The sequence below is a fragment of the Notothenia rossii genome (genome assembly GCF_949606895.1).
Source record: "Notothenia rossii genome assembly, chromosome: 10".
NCBI lineage: Eukaryota > Metazoa > Chordata > Actinopteri > Perciformes > Nototheniidae > Notothenia > Notothenia rossii.
The window spans coordinates 29,217,021-29,241,152 of record NC_136908.1 but is presented as its reverse complement, the minus strand read 5'-3'; the positions used below and the strand labels follow the sequence as shown (position 1 = coordinate 29,241,152).

At 42.9% G+C, this 24,132-nt stretch overlaps 2 protein-coding genes and 1 long non-coding RNA gene across 4 annotated transcripts; 1 reads left to right on the top strand and 2 right to left on the bottom strand.

Annotated features, from left to right (window-relative positions):
* Positions 1-395: 395 nt before the first annotated feature.
* On the bottom strand, positions 396-22,444 carry LOC307021949 (uncharacterized protein). 2 transcript variants are annotated; one of them, XM_079654495.1, is made up of 2 exons: positions 21,982-22,444; positions 396-1,307 (listed from the first exon to the last, which is right to left on the bottom strand). In XM_079654495.1, the coding sequence occupies exons 1-2, from the start codon at positions 22,061-22,063 to the stop codon at positions 886-888; spliced, it is 504 nt and encodes a 167-aa protein (XP_079510621.1). In that variant the 5' UTR covers positions 22,064-22,444; the 3' UTR covers positions 396-885. The 2 variants fall into 2 exon arrangements, 1 of the variants encoding a protein (XP_079510621.1); XR_013803277.1 differs by lacking the exon at positions 396-1,307 and adding an exon at positions 15,940-17,519.
* On the bottom strand, positions 4,400-13,324 carry LOC307022648 (uncharacterized protein). The gene is made up of 2 exons (XM_079655490.1): positions 12,883-13,324; positions 4,400-6,278 (listed from the first exon to the last, which is right to left on the bottom strand). Exons 1-2 carry the CDS (start codon positions 12,971-12,973, stop codon positions 4,930-4,932), a joined length of 1,440 nt encoding a protein of 479 aa, XP_079511616.1. The 5' UTR covers positions 12,974-13,324; the 3' UTR covers positions 4,400-4,929.
* Positions 14,535-16,573, top strand: LOC307021950. The gene is made up of 2 exons (XR_013803278.1): positions 14,535-14,657; positions 15,070-16,573. It is a non-coding gene; the product is annotated as an uncharacterized lncRNA (long non-coding RNA).
* Positions 22,445-24,132: the final 1,688 nt, after the last annotated feature.

The following is a 24,132-nucleotide window of genomic DNA, read 5'->3' as shown; positions in this document are numbered from 1 at the left end:
ACACACACACACACACACACACACACACACACACACACACACACACACACACACACACACACACACACAGTATAATCTACATTTGTAAATATATATATAGATAATTTTGCTGTAGTTTATGGTTTTGCTGCATTTGATTGTGTTACGTGTCTAATCAGGGGAAAAACTAAGGGTATTTTCTTGATTTTTAGATGTTTCCTTAAGTCACCTTTTAAATGTACTTGTTATACATGGCACCCATGTATAACAAGTACATTTAGCTTAACATTTGACATCCGATTTTCGGAAAATCTTTACAACCCTTGTGAAAACACAAATGTACTAATTTCATCCACATTTGTGGGTGTTTTAGATTTGGTTATCAAAGTGGATCACGAAAGTAGTGAAATATTTTAAGTACACTATATATAAATGTGTAATTCATGTCTAAAATTAAACAAATAAAATTTGAATTTTGAGTAAAAAAGGTGTTTATCACTCTACTTTCACCACAGCAGGGACTGAGATACATTAGGACTGAATAATGACTTCGTATTACATACCAAGGTTCATTTGATGTGTACAAATACAAATTGAGCATTCAAACGTTTTTTTTCAGACAACAATTTATATAAATATAAGAAACTGGAAAATCTCACTATTTATATATTATATACTAATAAAGGACTGGCTTATCTAAAGCCAGTTGAGTAGCACTTGAAATGTTTTAGCTCTATGAAAACTGATGTACTTATATGATTCTGTTTTCTTCAAGTTTGTATTTTGTTGGTCGAACGCACTTATTGTAAGTCGCTTTGGATAAAAGCGTCAGCTAAATGCAATGTAATGTAATGTAATTTACAATATTGAACATCAGAAATGTCAACCAACTATTCATTATACATGTCAAGACAGTGTCAAGGTCTTTGCCTGTCTTCCAAGACAGTGGGCCTGGCTGCTGTGTAGGTGGGGGTGGTGGTGCATGGGCTGCTGTGTAGGTGTGGGTGATGGTGCATGGGCTGCTGTGTAGGTGGGGTGTACAAGTGCTATACGAGACCTCCACGAGACCTCCTTGCTGGCTGGGTTGATGGTGATGGCTGTGGTGGAGCCTTTGTGCTGAGGTGTATCTTGACCTGGTGGCAGCCGCAGATGGAGGTGGAGGCAGCTGTAGTGATGCTGGTCCTCTGGTCCTTGGTGGTGGTGATGGCTCTGGTTAAGGCCCTTGAGCCACGGTAGATCTTGACCTGGGGGCAGGAATAGATGGATGTTCTGGCTGCTTGATAAATGCCGCCTGTGGGCCACTAAGCCCAAGCAGCTGTGAAACATCTCTGTAAAACAAATTAAAATGTAGGACAATAATTACTACTAATTTAATTGAAATAAAGTTCAAGCAAAATGTTGCTCAAGCACAAATAACAATGCACACATAAAAAGAAAGTTTGGGAGGTTGGACGGGAGTCTCTCTCTCTCTCACCAACACATCCTCACTCCCAGGTCGGCCTATGTTGACGTTATGTCAAGTCCCCTGTATCGGCTTTTTCCAACGCAAGGGGGCGGCCCTTAGTGTACATTTTCAACTTTCCGGGATGTATAGCTTCTATATAGCTCCCTAAACGTATGTTGTAGACGAGTTGAGATCGCGAGCAAATGCTAACCGCAGATCCATTCTCACAGCGTTTATCAACCTTTTTCTAACTCAATATCAAGCCACACTTATTGTTTTTACTTATTTATTTTAATTGAATAATGTAGGACTTGTGTTGCTGTCAGTTATGGGGAGAGTAGGTGCTCAGAATACTGAAATCTGTATTGTTTCTGCATTTTTTCCTTCTAATTTTGTATTCTTTTCTAAACCACACACTGTTATTTACTCAACAATAACACATAATTATCCTTGTGTTTATTTATTTGTTTGATTAATAAACACAAGTTGGAGTCCGTCAGGACCGAGGGTTGGAGCAGCTCATAGTAGCCTAATTGCTTTAGAGAATTTTACACCCGGAAGTAAGTATTCTCTCCGCTTCGCTTAACAAACCCTGTGATAGTCCTCTAGCTCTGTGATTGGATGTTTGAGTGTGTGCCGAGGGTTACGTCGAGCGTCGAACAACACTTTGAAATGGGATGGAACCACGGCAGACTGTCCAAAACTGGATTTGAACGGGTCCACCCTGTCGCCCCCTCCCCCACCCCGTCCCCAGAACTACACATGCTGGCTATTGTGTGTTTCGCAACATGTTTAACTTTTATGGCACGTCTCTACTGGGAGTTTTAGTTTTAAAAGACGTTTTCATATTTCCCATAATAAGAAGTTGCCAGTATTAAACTGTGTCCATCCCTGGAGGTTTAGGGGATAGGAACACTCACATTTAAAACATATAATTAATACATGGGTGAAAATTGCTTGTGCCCATAATGGGCAGCATTAATATATACCCACATGCCAGCTAAGGTCAGAACAGCTTTATTTAACAGCTGGTCTTATGTCTGTGACCCCACCTGTTGTTAATTGATAAGCCTGAAACATGCACTTGTCAAGGTTCAGAGGCAAATCTGGCAGTAGCCATCGATCATCTTAAAATAAGATATACTTTATTGATCCGAAGTTGGAAACATTTGCGTTACATCAGCATGTGTAACAGTTGTAAATATGCAGTGGTGTTTATTTGTAAATCATTTAGTATAATCACACAAATTCTGTGTTTTATTTAATAATTCTGTGTTCTTTATTTATTGAATGTTCAATACCTGACAAGGTCGGAGATGAAAAACTTGGGTCGCAGGTTCCTCAACAGTGCATTACAAGACATCTATCAATATGTGTGTATACCTCCACCATTAAACTATCGTATTCTGCACATTTCTTATACTATCTACATACATCTTATAAGAGTATACTACATATGTATAATATCAGTTAATATAAGTGCTTAAACATACAGTGGTTAACATTTCAGGAAAGCAATATATTAGTACTTTGTCAGGCTTAATATTTATACCCCCAAAGCTTTTTTCTTATTCAAAAGAAGACCTTAACCTAAAGTATTCTTTAATGTTTAAATAAAGCCTTATTAGTTCGTCTGTCTGTGTCTCCTATTAATATCTAATAATAAAAATAATACATTTCAATAACGTGCTTTAACCACCAGGTGTCCCTTTCTATCAGCTGTGCACCATTATGGTGTAAATATACCAATATACAGTACTGATTGGATCAAATATAAAAGTCAGCCGAATTAGTGTTGATATTGCAAGGAGACTTATATTGTGAAGAGAAATTAAAGATTTTGTTTAATTGCTGATATATTTATGATCCACGTCACATATTCAGTTTTGGCGGCAGTTGTTCATGTTTGTCTAGAAGTCTTCTCATCAGGGCTCTATAAATAGCGAACTACGGCAGATATGTAATATGTAATGCAGCCGAACCGTGTATTACAATGCCGTTATGTGATGACCTCTAAGATAAAATCAAGCAAACTCGGAATAAAGTATCATTTGATTTAAAAAAAAATGTTTTCGTATTTCACATAAACAGGAAGTCCGTTTAACTAAAATGTCCGTGCGGAACAATACCGCAACCCATAGATCCGTGGGTGAATAATGTAATCACCACATTACACACATCCCTTCACATTTACATTTTAATTTACATTAAAGCGTTTCGTGAGGCCTTCTAAAATGTTTTTAAATATAATTAGGGTTGTAGTTGAAGAGTTTGTAAATTATTGCATTGCCTGGCAACGGCACGTCCATTAATACAGATACAGATTTCAGTATTCTGAGCCCCTACTCTCCCCATAACTCACGGCAACAAAAGTCCTACATTATTCAATTAAAATAAAGAAGTAAAAACAATAAGTGTGGCTTGATATTGAGTAAGAAAAAGGTTGATAAACGCTGTGAGAATGGATCTGCGGGTAGCATTCGATCGCGATCTCAAGTCGTCTACAACATACGTTTAGTGAGCTATATAGAAGCCTATGGAAATCCCGGAAAGTTGAAAATGTACGCTAAGGGCCGCCCCCTTGCGTTGGAAAAAGCCGACACAGGGGACTTGACATAACTTCAACATAGGCCGACCTGGGAGTCACACACACACACACACACACACACACACACACACACACACACACACACACACACACACACACACACACACACACACACACACACACACACACACACACACACACACACACACACACACACACACACACACACACACACACACACACACACACACACACACACACACACACACACACACACACACACACACACACACACACACTTTACATTCAGTATAAAATCACAGGCAGACATATAGATAAATCTATGACAAAGTATGTCAGGGTTGAGAGAGGCAAGCAGGACCCAAATGCAGATGAACAGAAAATACCTTTATTTCAAGGCTTGAAGACAGAACTCTTCCTCCTGAACACAGTCCAATAACAACAAGGAACTCACAAAGACTAACAGAAAACACAGAACCTAAATGCACACAGGACTAATCAAACAAACACGAGACAAGTGAGGAGGGAGGAGAAAACACAGGGGCACCAGGTGAACACAATCGGGTAATCAGGGAGGGAAAACAGAAACTAAACTAAACACAAAACTAGGGCCAACAGGGTGGGTGGAGGGGGTCCGGAGGATGGGCTTGGGCTGACAGCCCAGGGGCACAGCGGAGGACCCGGAAAGGGTCTCGTGCGGACGGCCCGGGGGCAAAGCAGAGATCAAGGATGGGGTCAAGGGTGGACGGCCCGGGGGCAAGGCAGAGTTAAAAAAGGGGGACTCGGGCGGACTGCCCGGGGGCAAGGCAGAGTTGAAGGATGGGGTCTCGGGCGGATGGCCCGGGGGCAAGGCAGAGTTCAAAAAGGGGGACTCGGGCGGACGGCCCGGGGGCAAGGCAGAGTCCAAGGTGGGGGACTCGGGCGGACGGCCCGCGGGCTAGGCAGAGTCCAAGGTGGGGCGAAGGCCAAACAGCTCCGGAGGCCGGGCAGGACCCGGTGTCAGCCGAACAGGAACCGGAGCCGGTGGTCCCACAGGAACAGGACAAGGGGTTGGCAGGACCCCCGGCAGTAGAGTCGACGGCGGGACCCCCAGAGGAACAGGACATAGGATTGGCAGGACCCCCGGCAGGAGAGTAGTCGGTGGGACCCCCAACGGGAAAGGACACAGGGCCGGCAGGACCCCCGGCAGGAGAGCAGTCGGCGGGACCCCCAACGGGACAGGACACGGGATTGGCAGGACCCCCGGCAGAAGAGCAGTCGGCGGGACCCCCAACGGGACAGGACATAGGGTTGGCAGGACCCCCGGCAGAAGAGTAGTCGGCGGGACCCCCAACGGGACAGGACATAGGGTTGGCAGGACCCCCGGCAGGAGAGTAGTCGGCGGGACCTCCAACGGGACAGGACATGGAGCTGGCAGGACCCCCAGCAGAACCTCCATCGGCACAGGACATTGGGTAGGGACTTGAGAGGGAACTCGAGAAGAGCCTCGAGAGGGAACTCGAGAGGAGACTTGAGAGGTGACTTGAGAGGGAACTCGAGAGGAGACTTGAGAGGTGACTTGAGAGGTCACTCGAGAGATGACTTGAGAGGTGACTTGAGAGGGAGCTCGAGAGGGAACTCGAGAGGAGACTTGAGAGGGGAGTCGAGAGGAGACTCGAGAGGTAACTGGAGAGGAGACTTGAGAGATGACTTGAAAGGGCACTCGAGAGGGGACTCGAGAAGAGACTTGAGAGGGAACTGGAGAGGAGACTTGAGAGATGACTCGAGAGGGGACTCGAGAGGGAACTGGAGGGTTGGACTCGAGAGGGAACTGGAGGGTTGGACTCGAGAGGGGACTCGAGAGGGAACTCGAGAGGGAACTTGAGAAGTGTCTTGAAAGGGGACTCGAGAGGGGACTCGAGAGGGAACTCGAGAGGAGACTTGAGAGGGAACTGGAGAGGAGACTCGAGAGGAGACTCGAGAGGGGACTTGAAAGGAGACTTGAGAGGTGACTCAAGAGGTGACTTGAAAGGAGACTCGAGAGGGAGCTGGAGATGTGGCTTGAAATGGGACTTGAGAAGGAGCTTGAGAGGAGACTTGAGACGGTCGGTTCGCCAACAGAACACAGGAGGCTGTAGTCGGCCGGAATGCCGACAGGACACGGGGAGCTGGCGTCGGCCGGTACGCCGACAGGACACGGGGAACTGGCGTCGGCCGGAGACGAGGGGCTGGAGTCGAAACCAAGGCTGCTGGGGCCAGAACTGAGGCTGGAACCATGGCTGCTGGGGCCAGAACTGGGGCCGGATCCTTTTTGCCAAAAAAAAGGAAAAATCCAATAATTCCTGCTCGATAGGATCTGCTGGGCCCATATCTGGTGAGTTCCTTCTGTCAGGGTTGAGAGAGGCAAGCAGGACCCAAATGCAGATTAACAGAAAATACCTTTATTTCAAGGCTTGAAGACAGAACTCTTCCCCGTGAACACAGTCCAACAACAACAAGGAACTCACAAAGACTAACAGAAAACACAGAACCTAAATGCACACAGGAATAATCAAACAAACAAGAGACAGGTGAGGAGGGAGGAGAAAACACAGGGGCACCAGGTGAAAACAATTGGGTAATCAGGGAGGGAAAACAGACAGAAAGCAACAGGCAAGACAGGAGGTGAACACTTTTCAAACTAAAACAGGAAACCAAAGACAGAAAAAGACAAGACAAAACACAACACAGACAGATCGTGACAAAGTCTCATCTGCACGGAACAGTATGATAAAATAATCGATGGCAAAAACATGTCTATAGCCACTGTAAATGTCTCCGTTGTGGTATGAATAAATGATTATTCAAGCAAGCCAGAGTTTGAAGACCGCAGGTTCCGGGCTGGGGCATGTGGGCGAAGGATGTCCGATAGGTACTGGGGGGCATGGAGGGACTTGTAGGTAAGGAGGAGGATTTTGTATTTTATGCGGGACTTGACCGGCAACCAGTGGAGGTGGATGAGGGTGGGAGTGATGTGCTGCAACGGCTTTGTATTTGTGAGTACCCTAGCGGCACAGTTTGAACATACTGTACTAGAGCCTGTCCAGGGTGTTATTGGGAACCCCAAACAGGAAACCGTTGCAGTAGTCCAAGCGGGAGGTGACAAACGCATGGACTAGGGTTTCGCCAACCGACTCCGAGAGTGACGGTCGGAGTCCGGAAATGTTCCTTAGATGGAAAAAGGCCGATTTGGTCACAGACTTAAAGTGGGAGAGGAAGGAAAGGGTGGAGTCGAGGATGACACCCAGGTTGCGGGCTTCAGGAAATGGGGAGATGGAGCAGCCATCAACCTCAAGGATGAAGTCACCAACCTTCCGGAGCAGCGCCTTGGGTGCCACAACCATGAGCTCTGTTTTCCTGCTGTTTAATTTGAGATAGTTGGACGACATCCATGCTTTGATGTCATGCAGGCAGTTGATGAGAGACTGAGGGGGGAGCTGGGAGGATGGAGTAGTGCTGAGATACAGTTGGGTATCATCAGCGTAACAGTGGAAATTGAGTCCATGATGTCGGATGATCTGGCTGAGGGGGAGCATGTAAATGGTGAACAGGAGGGGGCCAAGCACAGAGCCCTGGGGTACACCGTGGTGGACTGGTGCCGGGGGTGAATTTGAGCAAATGATGGAGACAAACTGTTCCCTGTTATAGAGGTGGGATGTGAACCAAGACAGCGCTGTGCCAGTGACACCTAGGAGGTCTGAGATGCGGGGGGGAGGATGTTGTGAGAGATGGTGTCAAACGCTGCAGAGAGGTCCAGGAGGACTGAGGCCATTTTGAAGCTGGTGGGGACTATACCAGGAGCCGTCAGTTATGGGGAGAGTAGGGGCTCAGAATACTGAAATCTGTATCTGTATTAATGGACGTGCCGTTGTGCGATTGCGTTGCCAGGCAACGCAATAATTTACAAACTCTTCAACTACAACCCTAATTATATTTTAAAACATTTTAGAAGGCCCCACGAGGGGGTTGATGATGACCACCATGTAGGGACAGAGGGTGGGTAGGCAGTCCTTGACTAGGGGTGTGGGCATGGGGTCCAGGGAGCAGGTGGAGGTCTGACCAGTTTGGCCACTTGGGGAGCATCCACAGGGGAGAAGGAGGAGAGGTTGGAGTGGGAGAGGCGCGGCGCGGGGGATGTGTTACCAGGTGGCTGTGGTGCAGGTAGGGGGGGAGGGCCAGGTGCCAGGAGCTGCTGATTGATGGCCTTGACTTTCGCCTGGAAGAAGTAGAGGAATTTGGAGCATAGATCGGGAGCCCCTGATGGCTGGGGGGGCGTCAGGGGTCGGAGTAGGCGGTTGATGGTGGAGAACAGTGTTCTGGGGTTGCTTTGCTGGGCACCGATGAGACGGGAATAGTAGGCAGTCTTGGCGTGGGAAAGAGCTTCTTTATAAGTTTTTTGACATTGTCACGAAAGGCCAGGAGTTGGATCGTGAGGCCAGTTTTTTTGGAGAGCCTCTCCATCTGGTGACCAGAGGCCTTCAAGTGGTGGAGTTCGGTGGAGAACCAGGGGGCAGGGCGGGTGAAGGAAACAGTCCGGGTTTTGATGGGGGCGAGAGAGTTGAGACTGAGGGATAGGGCAGTGTTGTAGTGGGCTAACAGGCCATCCACGGTGGAGTCGGAGGGAGCCGAGGCCATGTGGGTTAGCAGTTGCCATATGACAGCACGGCGTTGCTAGTTAATTTTCAAAATAAATAAACAAACAATACCAGTGGGCCAAGCACGAGCCTGTTCATATTGTAGCGTTCACCGCTATTCAAAATCACAGATCACTCGAGCCTTCAATGTCGAAAACGTTCTCTTTATTTTCTGGTGTTGACGGCCACAGCCACGCCTTACAGAACCAATTAATAGTATGACACTCATTATGACTTTTCCCCACACTCGAAGACAACTCCTACCGTCTCGTACTCCCTCCACACACACACCGAAAACGCACACACACGCCTGGAAGGGGCGGTCTCTCACTAACTCCCACCAACAACATTGCCTAAATAACTTTACAAATGTACTAAACTGTGCACATCTGATAATGATATGGCAACCACCTCGCACTGTTTTGTGCAGAAAGCAACAGAGGGACTATTTTATTTTATTCCCGGGCTGATTTTTAGTCCCAGTCCTCCACTGAACGTGGCTATTATGTAAAGTGCTGGTATATATATACTAACTGTGCTTTCCCCCCAAAAAAGTTGTAAATTAAACAAGTGAAGTACATGTTATGTTATAAAGCCGTGGAGGGCGGTAGTTTATAAACCAAAGAGTAACCGCCCTTACGGGCAGTGTTGGGCAAGTTACTTCCAAAATGTAATATATTACATATTACTTATTACTGTCTTTTGAAAGTAATAAGTTACATTACAATATTACTGTCTCTGAAATGTAATGAGTTACACTACTTTGGTTACTTTTGAGTTACTTTCACCAAAATAACCCCAAAAGAATGGCTAGGTATTTTAAATGCTAAAATGTAGTTTAGTGCAGCTCATTATACATCCAATGAACGGCAATGTGGTATAGCATAACAACTGTGTGGGCCCTTAAGGCTACTAACAACTTGTATTACACGGCTTAGTTGAATATTCGATTCTGATTGTAAATTCTTAACATGTGACACGTTGTTAATACAGCAGTACGGACCACTGTCAAGGACTATAATGAAGGTTGCTAAGGAGGATCAAGAAAGAGAAAGGAAAAGAGGTTAAAAGACGGAGCGCTGGACGTCAGATAAATCACCAGAAGAAGGCAGAGAGGAAGTAAACACTAACAGGAACACGGAATGGGCTCTGTAGTTTGTTTAGTATGGCCGTGTACAGGCCCGGTTCCAGAACAAAATGACTCAGAGTGCATCTGAGATTACAGGGGGCGCAGCAGTAGTAGGTTTACATGAACAATAGTGGCCGGCAACAGCAATGAAAAATAGCATTGATGGTCCCCAATGAACAGATTATGGCATTTGTTATGTTTTGAAACCAAGCAAGTGAGAACATTTCAAGTGAGTTAAAAGTGCAATCCTGAAATATTTCATATAGTCCAAAGTGGACTATGGCAAAGAAAAGCACAAAAGCTTCAAAACTGTACTGATAAAACAAATGAGAACATTTTGTAAATCAAGGCAAATATTATTTGAACCAGCTCGTGGTTTGAAATGGCAAACATTGAAAAGCAAAAGTATTATTAAAACCATGTAGCCTACTAAATTATCTCTTTGGTCCCATCATATACTCTGGGAAGAGAATATTTACTGTGCTTGAAAACTGGTACCACATCATCATGTGAGGTTGACTTTGTGACCTGGAGAACATTTCAGCTGCAACATTAGCTCGTTGATAAGCTTGGGATATGAGATATTTTTGTAGCCATTCGTTGTGAAGGCATCTGTGCTATTGTATGCATTATTTTTGACCCAACATTTCTACAGGCATGGCAGAATATGGCACTATTTTCACATGAATATTCTAGCCATTGTCTATTTTTATACCACAAGCTGCAAAATGACCGTCTAACCCCACTGTACAGGCGGGTACTTGTTTAGATATACCTGGGCACAGGGACGTGAACAGGTACGGGCTAATGTTGCCTGGGCAACCGTCCGTTTGGCATTTTTGGCTGACCTGCCCCTCTAGAGAGAGCGAGAGTTTGTTTTTCTTTTTTCTGTTGTGGCCGAATCAACATGATGAGCCCACAATTAGTATTGTGGCGTCTCGCTGCGGGAAACACACTTTGTCAGCGCTGTCATCTGCCGGTGAGTTAAGACCACCTCAGTGTCGGATTTTGGAAACTTAATTTTGAGTTGTCTCATGGCAGTTAAGGGACAAACCAGGGGACTTTACTTCCTCTTGATACCTAAATATAGCCTACTTGTTGTTATTGTGTGTCTTTTCATCTGTAAACTCCCTCAACGGGGCTGCTCGCTCTCTTTTGTTGATCGCCCTCTCACGGGTGAACAGTTCAATGTCCCCCTTCATTGTAGGATTTCTGCCATGTCTGTACCACTTTAGTTTGATCATCTCTGTTATTAAGTTATGGAATACTAAATAAATAAGTAATTAGCAGAAATGGGGTCGTTAGTAAAAAAAAGTAATATATTACATATTACATATTACTTTAAAAAAAAAGTAATATATTACACTACTTCGTTACTGTCTACATAAAGGAACTCGTTACTTTACTCGTTACTTTACTCATTACTTTACTCGCAGGGCCGGCCCGCCCCTCCCTACAGGCAGATCACGCAGACTGCGGCGCACCTACAGTGTAAGCGCGCCACAGTTTTGCCTCTGCGAGACTCCACTTGCACCCCCAATTACTATTGCATTAAGGAAGACAAAACACAAGTCTTTCTTTTGATATGCTCTTTAATAAAATAGGCTACCAGCCTACCACAACAAGCTAACAGTCTGTGAAACGTAAAGACACTAAATAATGAAACCAGTTCAAGACGCATTATTCTTATTCTTATCATTCTTTATGAGCGCAGTAACAGTAAGGTATCTAATTACTTATTTATTTAGTTTTCCATAACTTAGTAACAGAGATGGTCAAACTAAAGTGGTAGAGACATGGCAGAATTCCTACAATGAAGCGGGACATTGAACTGTTCACCCGTGAGAGGGCAATCAAGAAAAGAGAGCGAGCGGCCCCGTTGAGGAAGTTTACCTTATACATCCATGAAGTTTACAGATGAAAAGACTCAGCCATGTTTATGCAGCACTGCACGTGGAGATGTGGACGCGCAAATCGCGCACATTAGGCGTACATGTATACAAACCTGCGGCGGAAACCCCTCTTGTTTGTCAGTGAGTGTGATTATTTTATAAAAGTAACGAAGTAACGCGTGTCGTGCAGTGGCGGCGCCAGAGATTTTCTCTAGGGGGTGTCGTGGGGTAGCTTGACGTTTCATAGAGGGTGCTCAAACTTTAAGGGTTTCCCATTAATGCACCAGCGCTACAGTTGAATTTTGCAACTGCAACTCATACTTATTTCATTACCCTCTCCTGGTTTCCTCCCGGGGTCATATTTCTCCCGCATTTCTCCTGATTTCTGACAAAATCAGAATTTACTCAGGACTGTTTCTACTCGGACTTTAATACAGCTACACCATTGTTTGGTTTCCATGGTAACACGTCTCTTTAGTAGCGCGTGCAACTGAAAGTCTGAGAGGGTGAGGCAGATAGTCACAGAAAACAGAACAAAAATCGACAACGACTCTACTCTCTGCTCACTCCTTTCCTGCCCACACATATGCTCCATCAAGGATGGTGCTACAGGCCGCAAGGCATTGCACCTAGAACTACAATATAAGCATGTTAATGTTAATCTAACAGCTCCGGCGATTCACTAGCAGCCCCCAAGCCCCCCCTCTTGCATTTTGAAATGCTCCCGAAGATTTTTTTTTAAATATTGAAGTTAAAAGCATCAATCTGGTGCACTTTGAGAGCAAAATGAAGAGATCTATGGATACATCTCACAACATACATATGAAACAGAACTGTAAACAGATTGACTATTTCTTTATAGATATTTTACAAATCACTCCCCTTTTAAAACAAAACGTTTGAGACCCTCTGAGATAACTAGACTAAAGTTAACTATCTAAACACTGAGAGTCCTTTACTTCACCTGAGCTGAGGTTATCTGAGACTCTCAGTCTGACAGGAGAGAGTTCTCCCTCCACTTTGTTGTTGAAAAAGCTCCTTATATCCGTTAGCTTGGCTAGCTAGCACCAGATGCTAACCACAACGATCTCCGGTAGAGACCATGGTAGAGACCCACCGGTGCTCGCGCACGCACACAAAATGGCTCGTGCCACACAACACACAGAGCAGAGCTTGAATGAAACACAGAGAGCCAGAAGTAAGCTACTGGTACTCACGAGGCCTATTAAGTGCAGAATCCCTCTCGCTTTCAGGTGGTTTTGATTGAGTGTCCACACGTGGACGTTTAAGGACTAAAAAACGATCCATTTGTCACTTTGCTGTTAGCAAATAATTTGGCGCTCCAGCTAACAGGAAGTCACTCAAGTGTCACAAAGTAATTTAGCCTATGGGTAGGTCAAAAATCTAATGGGTGCTGGCCATTGGCCTAATCACCTGTGTTGGCTTTATGTTTTTGGTCAAACATTTGTTTGTTTCACATTTGCATTGATGTAATCAATCATTTTTCTAATTTAATTTAATAAAAATAAAAAAAAAGAATTCCAAAAGAAAAGAAAAACATATTTCTTGGGGGTGCTTAGGGGGTGCTTTGGCAATCCTGGGGGGTGCTTCAGCACCCCCTAGCTCCCCCCTGGCGCCGTTACTTTGTAACGCGTTACACCCAACTCTGGTAATCAGATACCTTACCGTCGCTGCGCTCATAAAGAATGATAAGAATAAGAATAATGTGAATTGAACTGGTTTCATTAATTAGTGAGTTTATTTAAGGTAGCCTAATTAGTTAGAGGCCCTATTTTATCAGTATGTCCTGCACAGCAGTTACAATGGTCAAACTACATTAGAACAGAATTGTCCCCATTTTATCTTTAATAGTTACTAACATTAGATATTTTAATGAGATATGGACCGCAACACATTTTAAAAATCAAGTCACCGAATGCAAGTAGTCGCCTTAGCTTATTTTGTTGAGATGTGAATTACCGTTCAATTTAGTTGATGTAAAAATCCTTTGGTTTCTTTCACATTAAAAACAAGTTACAATTTTCAAAAGGTGTTTTTTTTTTTTTCGGGGGGAGGCCCTTTTTCCAGTTTAGAGCAATAGCCCCTCCAAATGTCTGTGCACGTCCTTCCCTGGCAGGCTCTGTTTTGCCGTGGTATCCTGGCACCTGCGGTCCGCAGAGGGGCGGCGTAGTTTCGGGCGACGAAGACTGCGGCTCCGGGGGCGACGAGTCAGGCGGGAGTAAGCTAGTGTCCACGACGGAGGGTAACGTGATGTCCCCATCTGACCTGTTGCTACTGTCTGCAGTAGATGCAGTGTTGCTGGCATTTAGTGATGGTTGCTTTAACCATTTTCGTATAAATGATTATCCACAGATGTGTGTCACTGCTGTGGAAGCACTTGGACATTATGCACGCGCAGCGGAGCATGTCACGTGCACCTGACACAATTTTTTCTTTGTGTTTTTCGCTCCGTTCTCTTTTTTTAATAGAGGTTGCATAATATTCAACTGGGGGTGCAATGCTATGGGATTAGTTTTGTATCACAAAGATAAAGCAACACTTTCTCAGAATAAAGCAAAACTATGAGTTTAAAAAAAACAAAAATAAAAATAAATTTCAAAAATATAACTATAAGTTGCAAACAAATCATTTGTGTAATCATGTAAACTATAAGTATTTTTTCTTTGTTTGAACATAAGTTTTTGTTTGCAGTTCTTGTTTCTTCTTTCTCAATGATCAGACTTTTGCTCTCTGCAGCTTTTCTCGTTTATGCTCCCTCATATTTTGTTTGAGATTTTGACACAAACATCCCAGGTGGGCGGGACTTTCAGGGGTGTGTCCCCATTGGCTACTCAGTTTTTGAGTGACAGCCCAGTCCTCCAGCGATTGTACAGTGCAGGCAGCTGCGGTGCGGTGGCTACCTGAGCGTAGATAGAACACCCCCAGAAGAACCAGCATTTCAATTATTATAATACTACAAGTGAACATATATGTAAGTATTGATCATTTGTGTTGTTTGTCTGTTTCTTTATTGTTTTAAGTGAGAAGTAAAGCTGTGCTATGAAAGTTGGCTTTTGCTACCTTTAGATCCATAACAATGCAAGCTAAGTAGCCTAGTTAGCTACATAGCTAGCAGTGAGTGAGCGTTCAGACTCAAACACTCAAACTCAAACGGACTTGTGTGCCTGACTCTACCAACAGGCTTTCATGATTCTGTTTAGATATGCAAGTATAAGCCATGATAGCTTATTTTATTAACACCCTAATTTGATATGAAAATCAATGGAGGCTGAGTTAACTTTGTAGGAAAACCTACCGTCCATGACTGCCCCTGAGCTGTGTTTTATTTGTTAACTTCATATTTTTCATTTCCTATAACATTTATTTTGCTCTCATATTAACAGTGTGGATCATTGAGACAGTGTGGCGTCCAGAGTCTTATCACGTTTTCCCACTTCCTCTGAGGGGACAGCACGGAGGGGGGGCATGAAGAAAGACCTGCACCAGCTTCGTCCACGCTGGCGTTACTGTTATCACCTGCTCAGTGTCATTTCATTTGACCAAATGTCTTTACATATACATTTAATAGATTTTATTATTAACCACCTTTTTGTTTTATGTCCTTTTATTTAAAACATTCTTTGAGACTTCATCTGGTTCAAATTTCAATAAATGTAATTTGTATAATCATTATTTTTTCTTTATTCTACATGAAAATGTTAGAGATTCCATTCAAATCTGTTGATTATTCATATCTTCCTCAGGCTAGGAATAGTATGTCGAATTTTTTATGCTAAATGTATATAATTTTCTCACAGGATATAGAATGAAACAACACCGTTTTATCCATTGTGTATGAATGCTTCAGCTCTTCAGACCAACATAGTAAGATGTGAGCATGCTCCTAATTGTGTTGGTATGCAGCCTAGGTCTGGTCTGTTTCATAAAGCAAATCTGCGACTTTTATATTGCAGAATTTGTTAAATTAAAGCAGTCTTTAATTGTTTGTCTAAACATAGAAATATATGCTTTTGAAACATGTCTTTGAAAAAATAATAGTATACAGTTTATATTGTGTATCACCTTTAGCTTGAAAATACATAGATGTGTTTTTTTAATCTATAAAATAAATAGACAGACACTTTATCAACCCCAAATTGGGAAATTATTTAACAGCAGCAGTGTGTTCAGGTATTCAAATATTTAAAGTTGGAATAAAGTATGAACTACACAACACAAGTGTAATGCTCAGCAATCAATCAATCAATCAATCAATCAATCAATCAATGTTTATGTATATAGCCCAATATCACAAATGTTACATTTGTCTCCGTGGACTTCACAGTTTGTACAGAATATCAGTATGACAATACGACACCCTCTGTCCTTAGACCCTCACATCGTACAAGGAAAAACTTCCAGAGAAAACCCACAGTTTAAAGGGAAAAATGGGAGAAACCTCAGGGAGAGCAACAGAGGAGGGATCCCTCTCCCAGGACGGACAGACGTGCAATAGATGCCGTGTGTAAATTGAAAAGATAATACATTTGCAACATAGGTAGTCCAAATGTTTGGAAATGCATGTGTGTATAATAGGAAGATGAATCCATGAGGATATCCATCCAGGACTTATGATCCAGGACCACAGCCACGACTCAAGATCCAGGACTCGCGATCCATGACACAGGACCGCAGGATCATCCATGACTCCGGATCCCGGCGTATATAGACACCAAAAAGAAAGAAATTTGGGGAAGCTGGGTTAATCGGAACATGAGAGTACACAGGTATAGACAGAGAGAAGGAAGAAGTAAGATGTTCCCCGACAAACTAAGCCTATATCAGCAAAACTAGGGGCTGAATCTAATCAGCCTTAACTATAAGCTTTATCAAAAAGGAAGGTCTTAAGCGCACTCTTAAAAACGGATAGGGTGTCTGCCGCCCGAACACAAACTGGAAGCTGATTCCACAAAAGTGGAGCTTGATAAGAAAAGACTCTGGCTCCCATTGTACTTTTAGAGACTCTAGAAAAAACCAACAACCCTGCATTCTTGGAACGCAATGCCCTAGTACAGGGGTCTGCAACCTTTTTGACCAAAAGAGCCATTTTGCTCCTTTTTCCAAAAAATTTTTTTGTCTGGAGCCGCAAAACATATTTCATAGCTTGATAGCTAATAAAGTTGTATTTATGTTATATCAGACACAAACTACGTTTTTTTTGCATGTATTAGGCTATTTATTACATTATATAAAACTGTTAACCTCTAATAAGAAACAAAGAACTCCTATAAGGAGAATTACAAATAATACACAGGCCTACTTTAAAATAAATTAAACACAGCACTTGGGGAGTCCTCTGCACATTTGAAGGAAAAAAAAATATTATTAAAATGGGTCCACTTTGAAATAAATACAACATATAGCTGCACCCTAAAAAGAGTTAAAGGTAGGGTAGGTAAGAAAGGAGAAACCAGCTCGAGTGCGCTAGAATTTGAAAATACACAACCGGAAAAAATATGCCTCTTCCTTCAGACTTTCTTACAGAGTCCCTCCTCCACACGAAGGCTGACAGGCAGGTAGGCCATCCAATCATTTTAGCCGAGCCGGCTAAAATGCCGTGCTTTTTACAGCGCTACGGCTTCCAGAGATTAATTTTTGTATGTATTTATTGTCAAAGCATTTAAGATATTCATTGCTATCTGGACGTTAAGAGCATTCCATGGAATATAACAAAAAGTGTTTTCTGAAATAAATTACATACCCCATTGAATTATGACTGAAGATTGTCAGCTGTCTTCCTCTCCCTTGTTGTTCCTCGATACGTAAAGGCTGCAGCACCGTTGACAACTTCTCTCTACACATCAAACATACCGGTAAACCAGCATCGTTTGCTGTGAAAGCATATAACTCTGTCCACACAGAATTTAATTCCTGTGTTCCTCCGGTACTTTTCTTTGATTTATCCATAGTTCGCTCATCGAGCCGGGGATCAGGTTATTCACCCGCAGGAAAAGGCGCTCGCGCGGGACCGTAGCAGGATGTGACGCATATTTTAGTTGACCTAATTAAAACCGTTTTGTTTTTTATTTATGTGTCACAGTATCACCTCAAAATACAAGATACGAAACATTTTCAACCATGCAACAAAATATAAAAAGTCCTACAAATACTTTTATTTTATTTCCTTCTTATTTTTGTCTAAGCTCAAGGGAGCCAGAGCAGAGGGCTTAAAGGGCCGCATGCGGCCCGTGGGCCGCGGGTTGCCGACCCCTGCCCTAGTAGGACAGTAGGGTATAATGAGTTCTTTAAGGTAAGATGGCGCCTGCCCATTAAGGGCTTTGTAGGCGAGAAGAAGAATTTTAAATTCTATCCTGTGTTCTATAGGGAGCCAGTGTAAGGCAGCCAGAACAGGAGTAATGTGGTCCCTTTTCCTAACTCTTGTTAGTACACGAGCTGCAGCATTTTGAATCAGCTGAAGCGACTTGACTGACTTCTTGGTACACCCTGATAATAAGGAGTTACAATAATCCAGCCTTGAAGTAACAAATGCATGGACTAGTTTCTCTGCATCGTTTTGAGGCAAGATATGCCTGATCTTTGCAATGTTACGTAGATGGAAGTAGGCGGTCCTTGAAATTGATTTTATGTGGGTGTTAAAGGATAAATCCTGATCAAATATAACACCAAGATTCCTTACAGTCTCACTGGAGGCCAAATTAATGCCATCCATAGTTAGTATATCTTTAGATAATTTGTTTCGTAGATTCTTCGGGCCAAGTACAATAACTTCAGTTTTGGTCGTGTTTAACTTCAAAAAATGTAAGGTCATCCACGTTTTTAAGTCCTTGAGGCAGTCTTGAATTTTATTTAGAATGATTAATTTCATCAGGCTTGATTGATAAATATAGTTGAGTATCATCCGCATAACAATGAAAGTTTACAGAATGATTCCTTATAATATTGCCTAACGGAAGCATATATAGTGTGAACAAAATAGGTCCAAGCACTGAGCCCTGTGGCACTCCATGGCTAACTTTGGTTTGCATGGAAGATTCATCGTTGACACGTACAAACTGAGAGCGTTCAGATAGATAGGACCTAAACCAGCCTAAAGCAGTTCCCTGTATGCCAACTAAGTGCTCTAGTCTTTGCAATAGGATATCATGGTCGATAGTATCCAATGCGGCACTAAGATCGAGCAAGACAAGAATAGAGACAAGTCCCTTGTCTGAGGCTATTAGAATGTCATTTGTGACTTTAACCAGAGCTGTCTCTGTGCTATGTTGTGTTCTAAAGCAAGACTGAAAATCTTCAAATACATCATAGTTTTTTAAGTAATCACACAGCTGTTTTGCGACTGCTTTCTCAAGAATGTTTGAGAGGAACGGAAGATTAGAAATAGGTCTATAGTTGGCTAAAACCTCTGGATCGAGGTTGTGCTTTTTAAGAAGTGTTTTTTTATCACTGCTACTTTGAATGATTGTGGAACATAACCGGATAATAAATACGTATTCATAATATTTAATAAAGAAGTGCTAATTAATTGAAAAACTTATTTTAACAGCTTAGTTGGAATCGGGTCTAAGATACACGTTGATGGTTTAGAAGAGAGAATCATTGAATTTAATTGTTAAAGGTTTATGGCTGAAAAGCATTCTAGTTTACTATCTAGTGTAATATTAGAACTTACGTTTCCGGGAGCTGTTGATAATACTATACTGGTCAAAGGCAAGAGGTCATTGATTTTGTTTCTAAGAGTAACAATTTTATCGTTAAAAAAGCACATAAAATCATTACTACTGAGTGCTATGGGAAAAGAAGGCTCAGTCGAGCTGTGGCTCTCTGTCAGCCTGGCTACAGTGCTGAAAAGAAATCTTGCATTATTCTTATTCTCATCTATTAATGAAGAGTAGTAGGCTGCTATCGCTTTACGCAGTGCTTTCTTATATTCATTGAGAGTAATATGCCAAATTAAACGAGATTCTTCAAGTTTAGTGGAACGCCATATCCTTTCAAGTTGTCTCGACTTTTGTTTTATTTTGCGGGTTTCGGCATTATGCCATGGAGCTAATCTATGTTGTTTTATTTTCTTCTTTTTCAAAGGAGCAACAGAGTCTAATTTTATTCGCAGCGCATCTGTAGCACTATCAACAACATGATCAATTTGGGGTGGTGTACATTTTGTATAAGTTTCCTCCCTTACATGCAGACATGCTATCGAGTTAAGTATTGGTGGAATCTCTTCCTTAAATTTGGCTATAGCACTAACAGATAGGTTTCTGCTGCAGGAGCTTTTGACTAATGCTTTGTAGTCTAGTAACAGTACTTCAAAAGTTACTAAGAAATGGTCGGATAAAGCAGGATTATGCAGTTCGACTAATGGTTGCTAAATTTTAATACCATAAGTCAGAACAAGGTCGAGAGTGTGATTATAGCAGTGGGTTGGTTTATTTACACTCTGACAGAAACCAACAGAATCTAATATAGAGTTAAATGCAACAGTAAGGCTATTTTTATCATCGTCAACATGAATATTAAAGTCACCTACGATAATTACTTTATCTGTTTTAAGTATCAAAGTTGATAAAAACTCAGAGAATTCTGATAAGAATTCTGAATAAGGGCCTGGTGCACGGTACACTGTAACAAATAAGATTGGCTGCAAAGTTTTCCAGGTCGGATGTGTAAGACTAAAAACGAGGCTTTCAAAGGAGGTATAATTTAATTTTTGTTTAGTATTGATAAGTAAACTTGAGTCAAAGATTGCTGCAACTCCACCTCCTCGGCCCGTGCCTCGGGCAATATGAGTATTGATATGGCTGGGTGGAGTGGCCTCATTTATGCTGACCTATTCTTCATGTCTCAACCAAGTTTCAGTGAGACAGCATATATCAATATTATAATCTGATATTAAATCATTTACCAATATTGCTTTAGATGCTAGAGATCTTATGTTTAAGAGACCACATTTAAGCTTCCTGTTTTGTTGCACTGTAGTAGTTGTTACATTTACTTTTATTAGGTTATTATGTATGACACCTCTATTAGGTTTTACCTTAAATTGTCCTTGGGCAGACACACACACCATTAATATTGGGTATTTTATTGGGTTCGGGATTCCTATGGATGACTGCCTAGGAGAGAGCGCAGAGAACCGTGTAAGACTGCGACTCTGCCTCCTGGTCTCAACTCCAGTTTGTCATGGATTAAGTCCACAAAGCCCTGAAATGTTTGCCGAAATGAGATTTGCATCTTCCAAAGTAGGATGAATGCCGTCTCTCTTAATCAGACCAAGTTTTCCCCAGAAGGCTGTCCAATTATTTACGAAGCCCACATTGTTTGCTGGGCACCATCAAGACAACCAGCGCTGAAATGATGACAAATGCGGCTATACATGTCATCATTGATCAGATTGGGGAGGGAACCAGAGAAGATTACGGTGTCCGACATTGTTTTAGCATAACTACACACCGACGCCACATTAAGTTTGGTGCATTCTGATTGGCGTAAACGAACATCATTACCACCGACGTGAATAACAATCCTACTGTATTTACGTTTATTTTTAGCCAGCAGTTTAAGATGCGCCTCAACGTCGCCCGCTCTGGCACCCGGAATGCATGTGACTGTGGAGGCTTCGGTCTCTAAATTCACGTGTCTCATAATAGAGCGACCAATAACCAGAGTTGGCTTCTCAGCGGGTGTCTCGCTGACTGGGGAATATCTGTTAGATACGTGAACGGGTTGGTGGGGACCTGCAGGTTTCGCGTTATGCCCCTTCTGAACAGTCACCGAATCTCCCTGCTGCTCGGGAGTTGCCGGGGGACGGCTAAGAAGAGCTACCTTTTGCCGGTCCGCACCGGCTAACATGGGCTTTACTGTAGCTGAGTTATTTTCTAAGATGCGGAGCCGGGCTTCTATGGCTATGATTCCCGCCTCCAACCTAACAACTATACTACATTTAACACATGTATTGGTACCAGTAAAGGAGGTAGGGAAGTAACCAAACATGAGACAGTTAGAGCAGGAAATAGCACCCGAGGGTGGGGAAAGAGCCATGGCTAGCTATCAAGCTAAAGTAGCTACCGTTAGCAAACCCGAAAAGAGTATAGGCAACTGTGGAGTTACAGTCGCTAAGAGAAGGAGAGTTGTGAGTGCCTAAGCTGTAGTAACGTGTGATTACAACGTCAGGCAGTTGCCGTGATCAAGAGTTTTAAAACGATCGATTAAGTTAAGATAATAAGCTATCAGCAACAGAACAGGCACACGGGATACCCGGAGATGACAACAACAACCGGAAGTTACAACAGGCTTACCGCAATAGTGGTCCGTGTAGAAACAACTGCGGAGTGGGTCAGAGAATAGGTTCAATCCATAAGAGAAGTCCGATATGTTCATGAAAATCCCCAGGAGACACCAACACTAACGTGGACGAGTGGACTCCGGAGTTTGCTGCATGAGTTGCACTGTATGATCTGTGGTGTAGTGGGCTGTCACTCAAAAACTGAGTAGCCAATGGGGACACACCCCTGAAAGTCCCGCCCACCTGGGATGTTTGTGTCAAAATCTCAAACAAAAAATGAGGGAGCGCAAACGAGAAGAGCTGCAAAGAGAGCAAAAGTCTGATCATTGAGAAAGAAGAAACAAGCAGTGGCGTTTTCTCCTGGAGGCCAAGGGAAGCCAGGCGTTCCCTGTTTTTTCGGATTGTAGTTATCATTTTAATAAATAAATAAAAACACTTTGTTTAGTTTCGGAAATTCTTTGTTGTGTGTTGCTGCCGGCCCGTCTCTCCCCCATTCTCATTGAGTATTTTACAAAGAGTGAAACAGCGCCCCTCTAGATGTTATGGTGAAACAGTAGATTGCACTCTCTGTTGCGAGAGCAGGCTAGCCGAAATTGGCTTCCCTTGGTGAAAAAAAATGGAGGGATTGACCAATCAGATGAGGCTCACGTCATGCCCCTGCCAACCTGTGATTGGTCAGGGCCATGCCAAGGGAAGCCAGAGGCGGCTGGCTTCCCTTGCCTCACAATCCAATCAAATCGCATCAACTGAGAGGTGCAGTGACGCGTCCTAAAACCCGGAAGTAAGCTGCGTTCGGTTTCCCTCGACAAAAAAGCAATGGGATTTCTCCACAGGGTTTTGGAAAATAGCTCGAAATAAGGTCAGTGGAAAACAAACCTGTTTGATAAATGCACGTTTTGTTCAGTCGGATAATATCCATATGTCTACTCTACTTTCATAATTTTCTAATCATAAATCTAATCGATGCAATTAAGCAAGTGCAATTATGAAGGGTGGAGATTTGGAGTATTTAATCAAAAATAATTGTACTAAACTTCCGCTATAGCAGCAACATCAAATAAAATCAGATGACAGGCCGATGCCCAAACTGGAGCTGTGTACAGCGAGGAAAAAAGGAGCGAATCGAACGTAAAACGTTGAAGGTCTCCTGATTTAGTTTGTGAATGAATGCTTATTAGAGTTTCGGCTGGAGAGTGCGTGCGGACCTGTCGGTTAGATAAAAGGCGTGTGTAAGTCCTGCATCTGTATGATACAAATGTGTGTAAAATGATACCGGGTGCTGTAATCACTCATCTGGTTACGTTATTACATTGACCACCACACCCCCGACCCAAAAGAAAGGACGTGTTATTGGCTTCCCCTAATTTTTTTCCCCCACGCCACGCTACTGGAAACAAGAACTGCAAACAAAAACCTATGTTCAAACAACGAAAAAAGACTTATAGTTTACATGATTACACAAATGATTTGTTTGCAACTTTAGTTTTATTTTTGAAATTTATTCTATTTTGCTTGACTTCGTTTAGTTTTTTTTAAACTCATAGTTTTGCTTTATTCTGAGAAAGTGTTGCTTTATCTTTATGATGCAAAACTAATCCCATACTATGCATGCCTACAGTATGCACCCCCGAAGATCCTGACGCGAAGCCTGAAGGGTAAACACCAGGTTTACTAATCTACCCACACAATTTGTTTCCGGTGTCGGAATGTCTCGCGATGTTAGTACATTCTTAAAAAACAAAACACCATTTAATTTCGGGTTAAAATGTGTTGTAACTGCGTTACTGAGCATTGTAACGAGTAATATATTACCCACATTTCATTAGTTATGCGATACATTACTTCGTTACAGCAAAAAGTAATATATTACTTTTGTATCGTGTTACACCCAACACTGCTTACAGGACGCTCTAATAACTAAAGCGAACGCACCCGCAAGGACACCTGGCCTCCTATTGGTTGAGGGATTTTGACAGGGTTGTTGCCTATGGTTGTTGCACAAAAGATCCTAGCGCGCACAGAAGAAATCTGACGGCCCCTTCACACGGCGGCGTGCGTTGCCGCTTCAATGCTTCTGCCCATTCACTTGGAATGGGGTGACGTCACGATTCGCCGAACTGCATTGTGGGAGCAAAGCGTAGCTTCTCTCGCGGTGCTCGCTGCA

Coding starts and splice junctions, on each gene's coding strand:
- LOC307022648 (XM_079655490.1), bottom strand. CDS start 12,973: ATGGATCGTTTTTTAGTCCTTAAACGTCCACGTGTGGACACTCAATCA. Junction 6,279..12,882: donor TTCTGCACTTAATAGGCCTC/GTGAGTACCAGT, acceptor TTTGGCAAAAAG/GATCCGGCCCCAGTTCTGGC.
- LOC307021949 (XM_079654495.1), bottom strand. CDS start 22,063: ATGAACATATCGGACTTCTCTTATGGATTGAACCTATTCTCTGACCCA. Junction 1,308..21,981: donor CTACACGGACCACTATTGCG/GTAAGCCTGTTG, acceptor TTTGTTTTACAG/AGATGTTTCACAGCTGCTTG.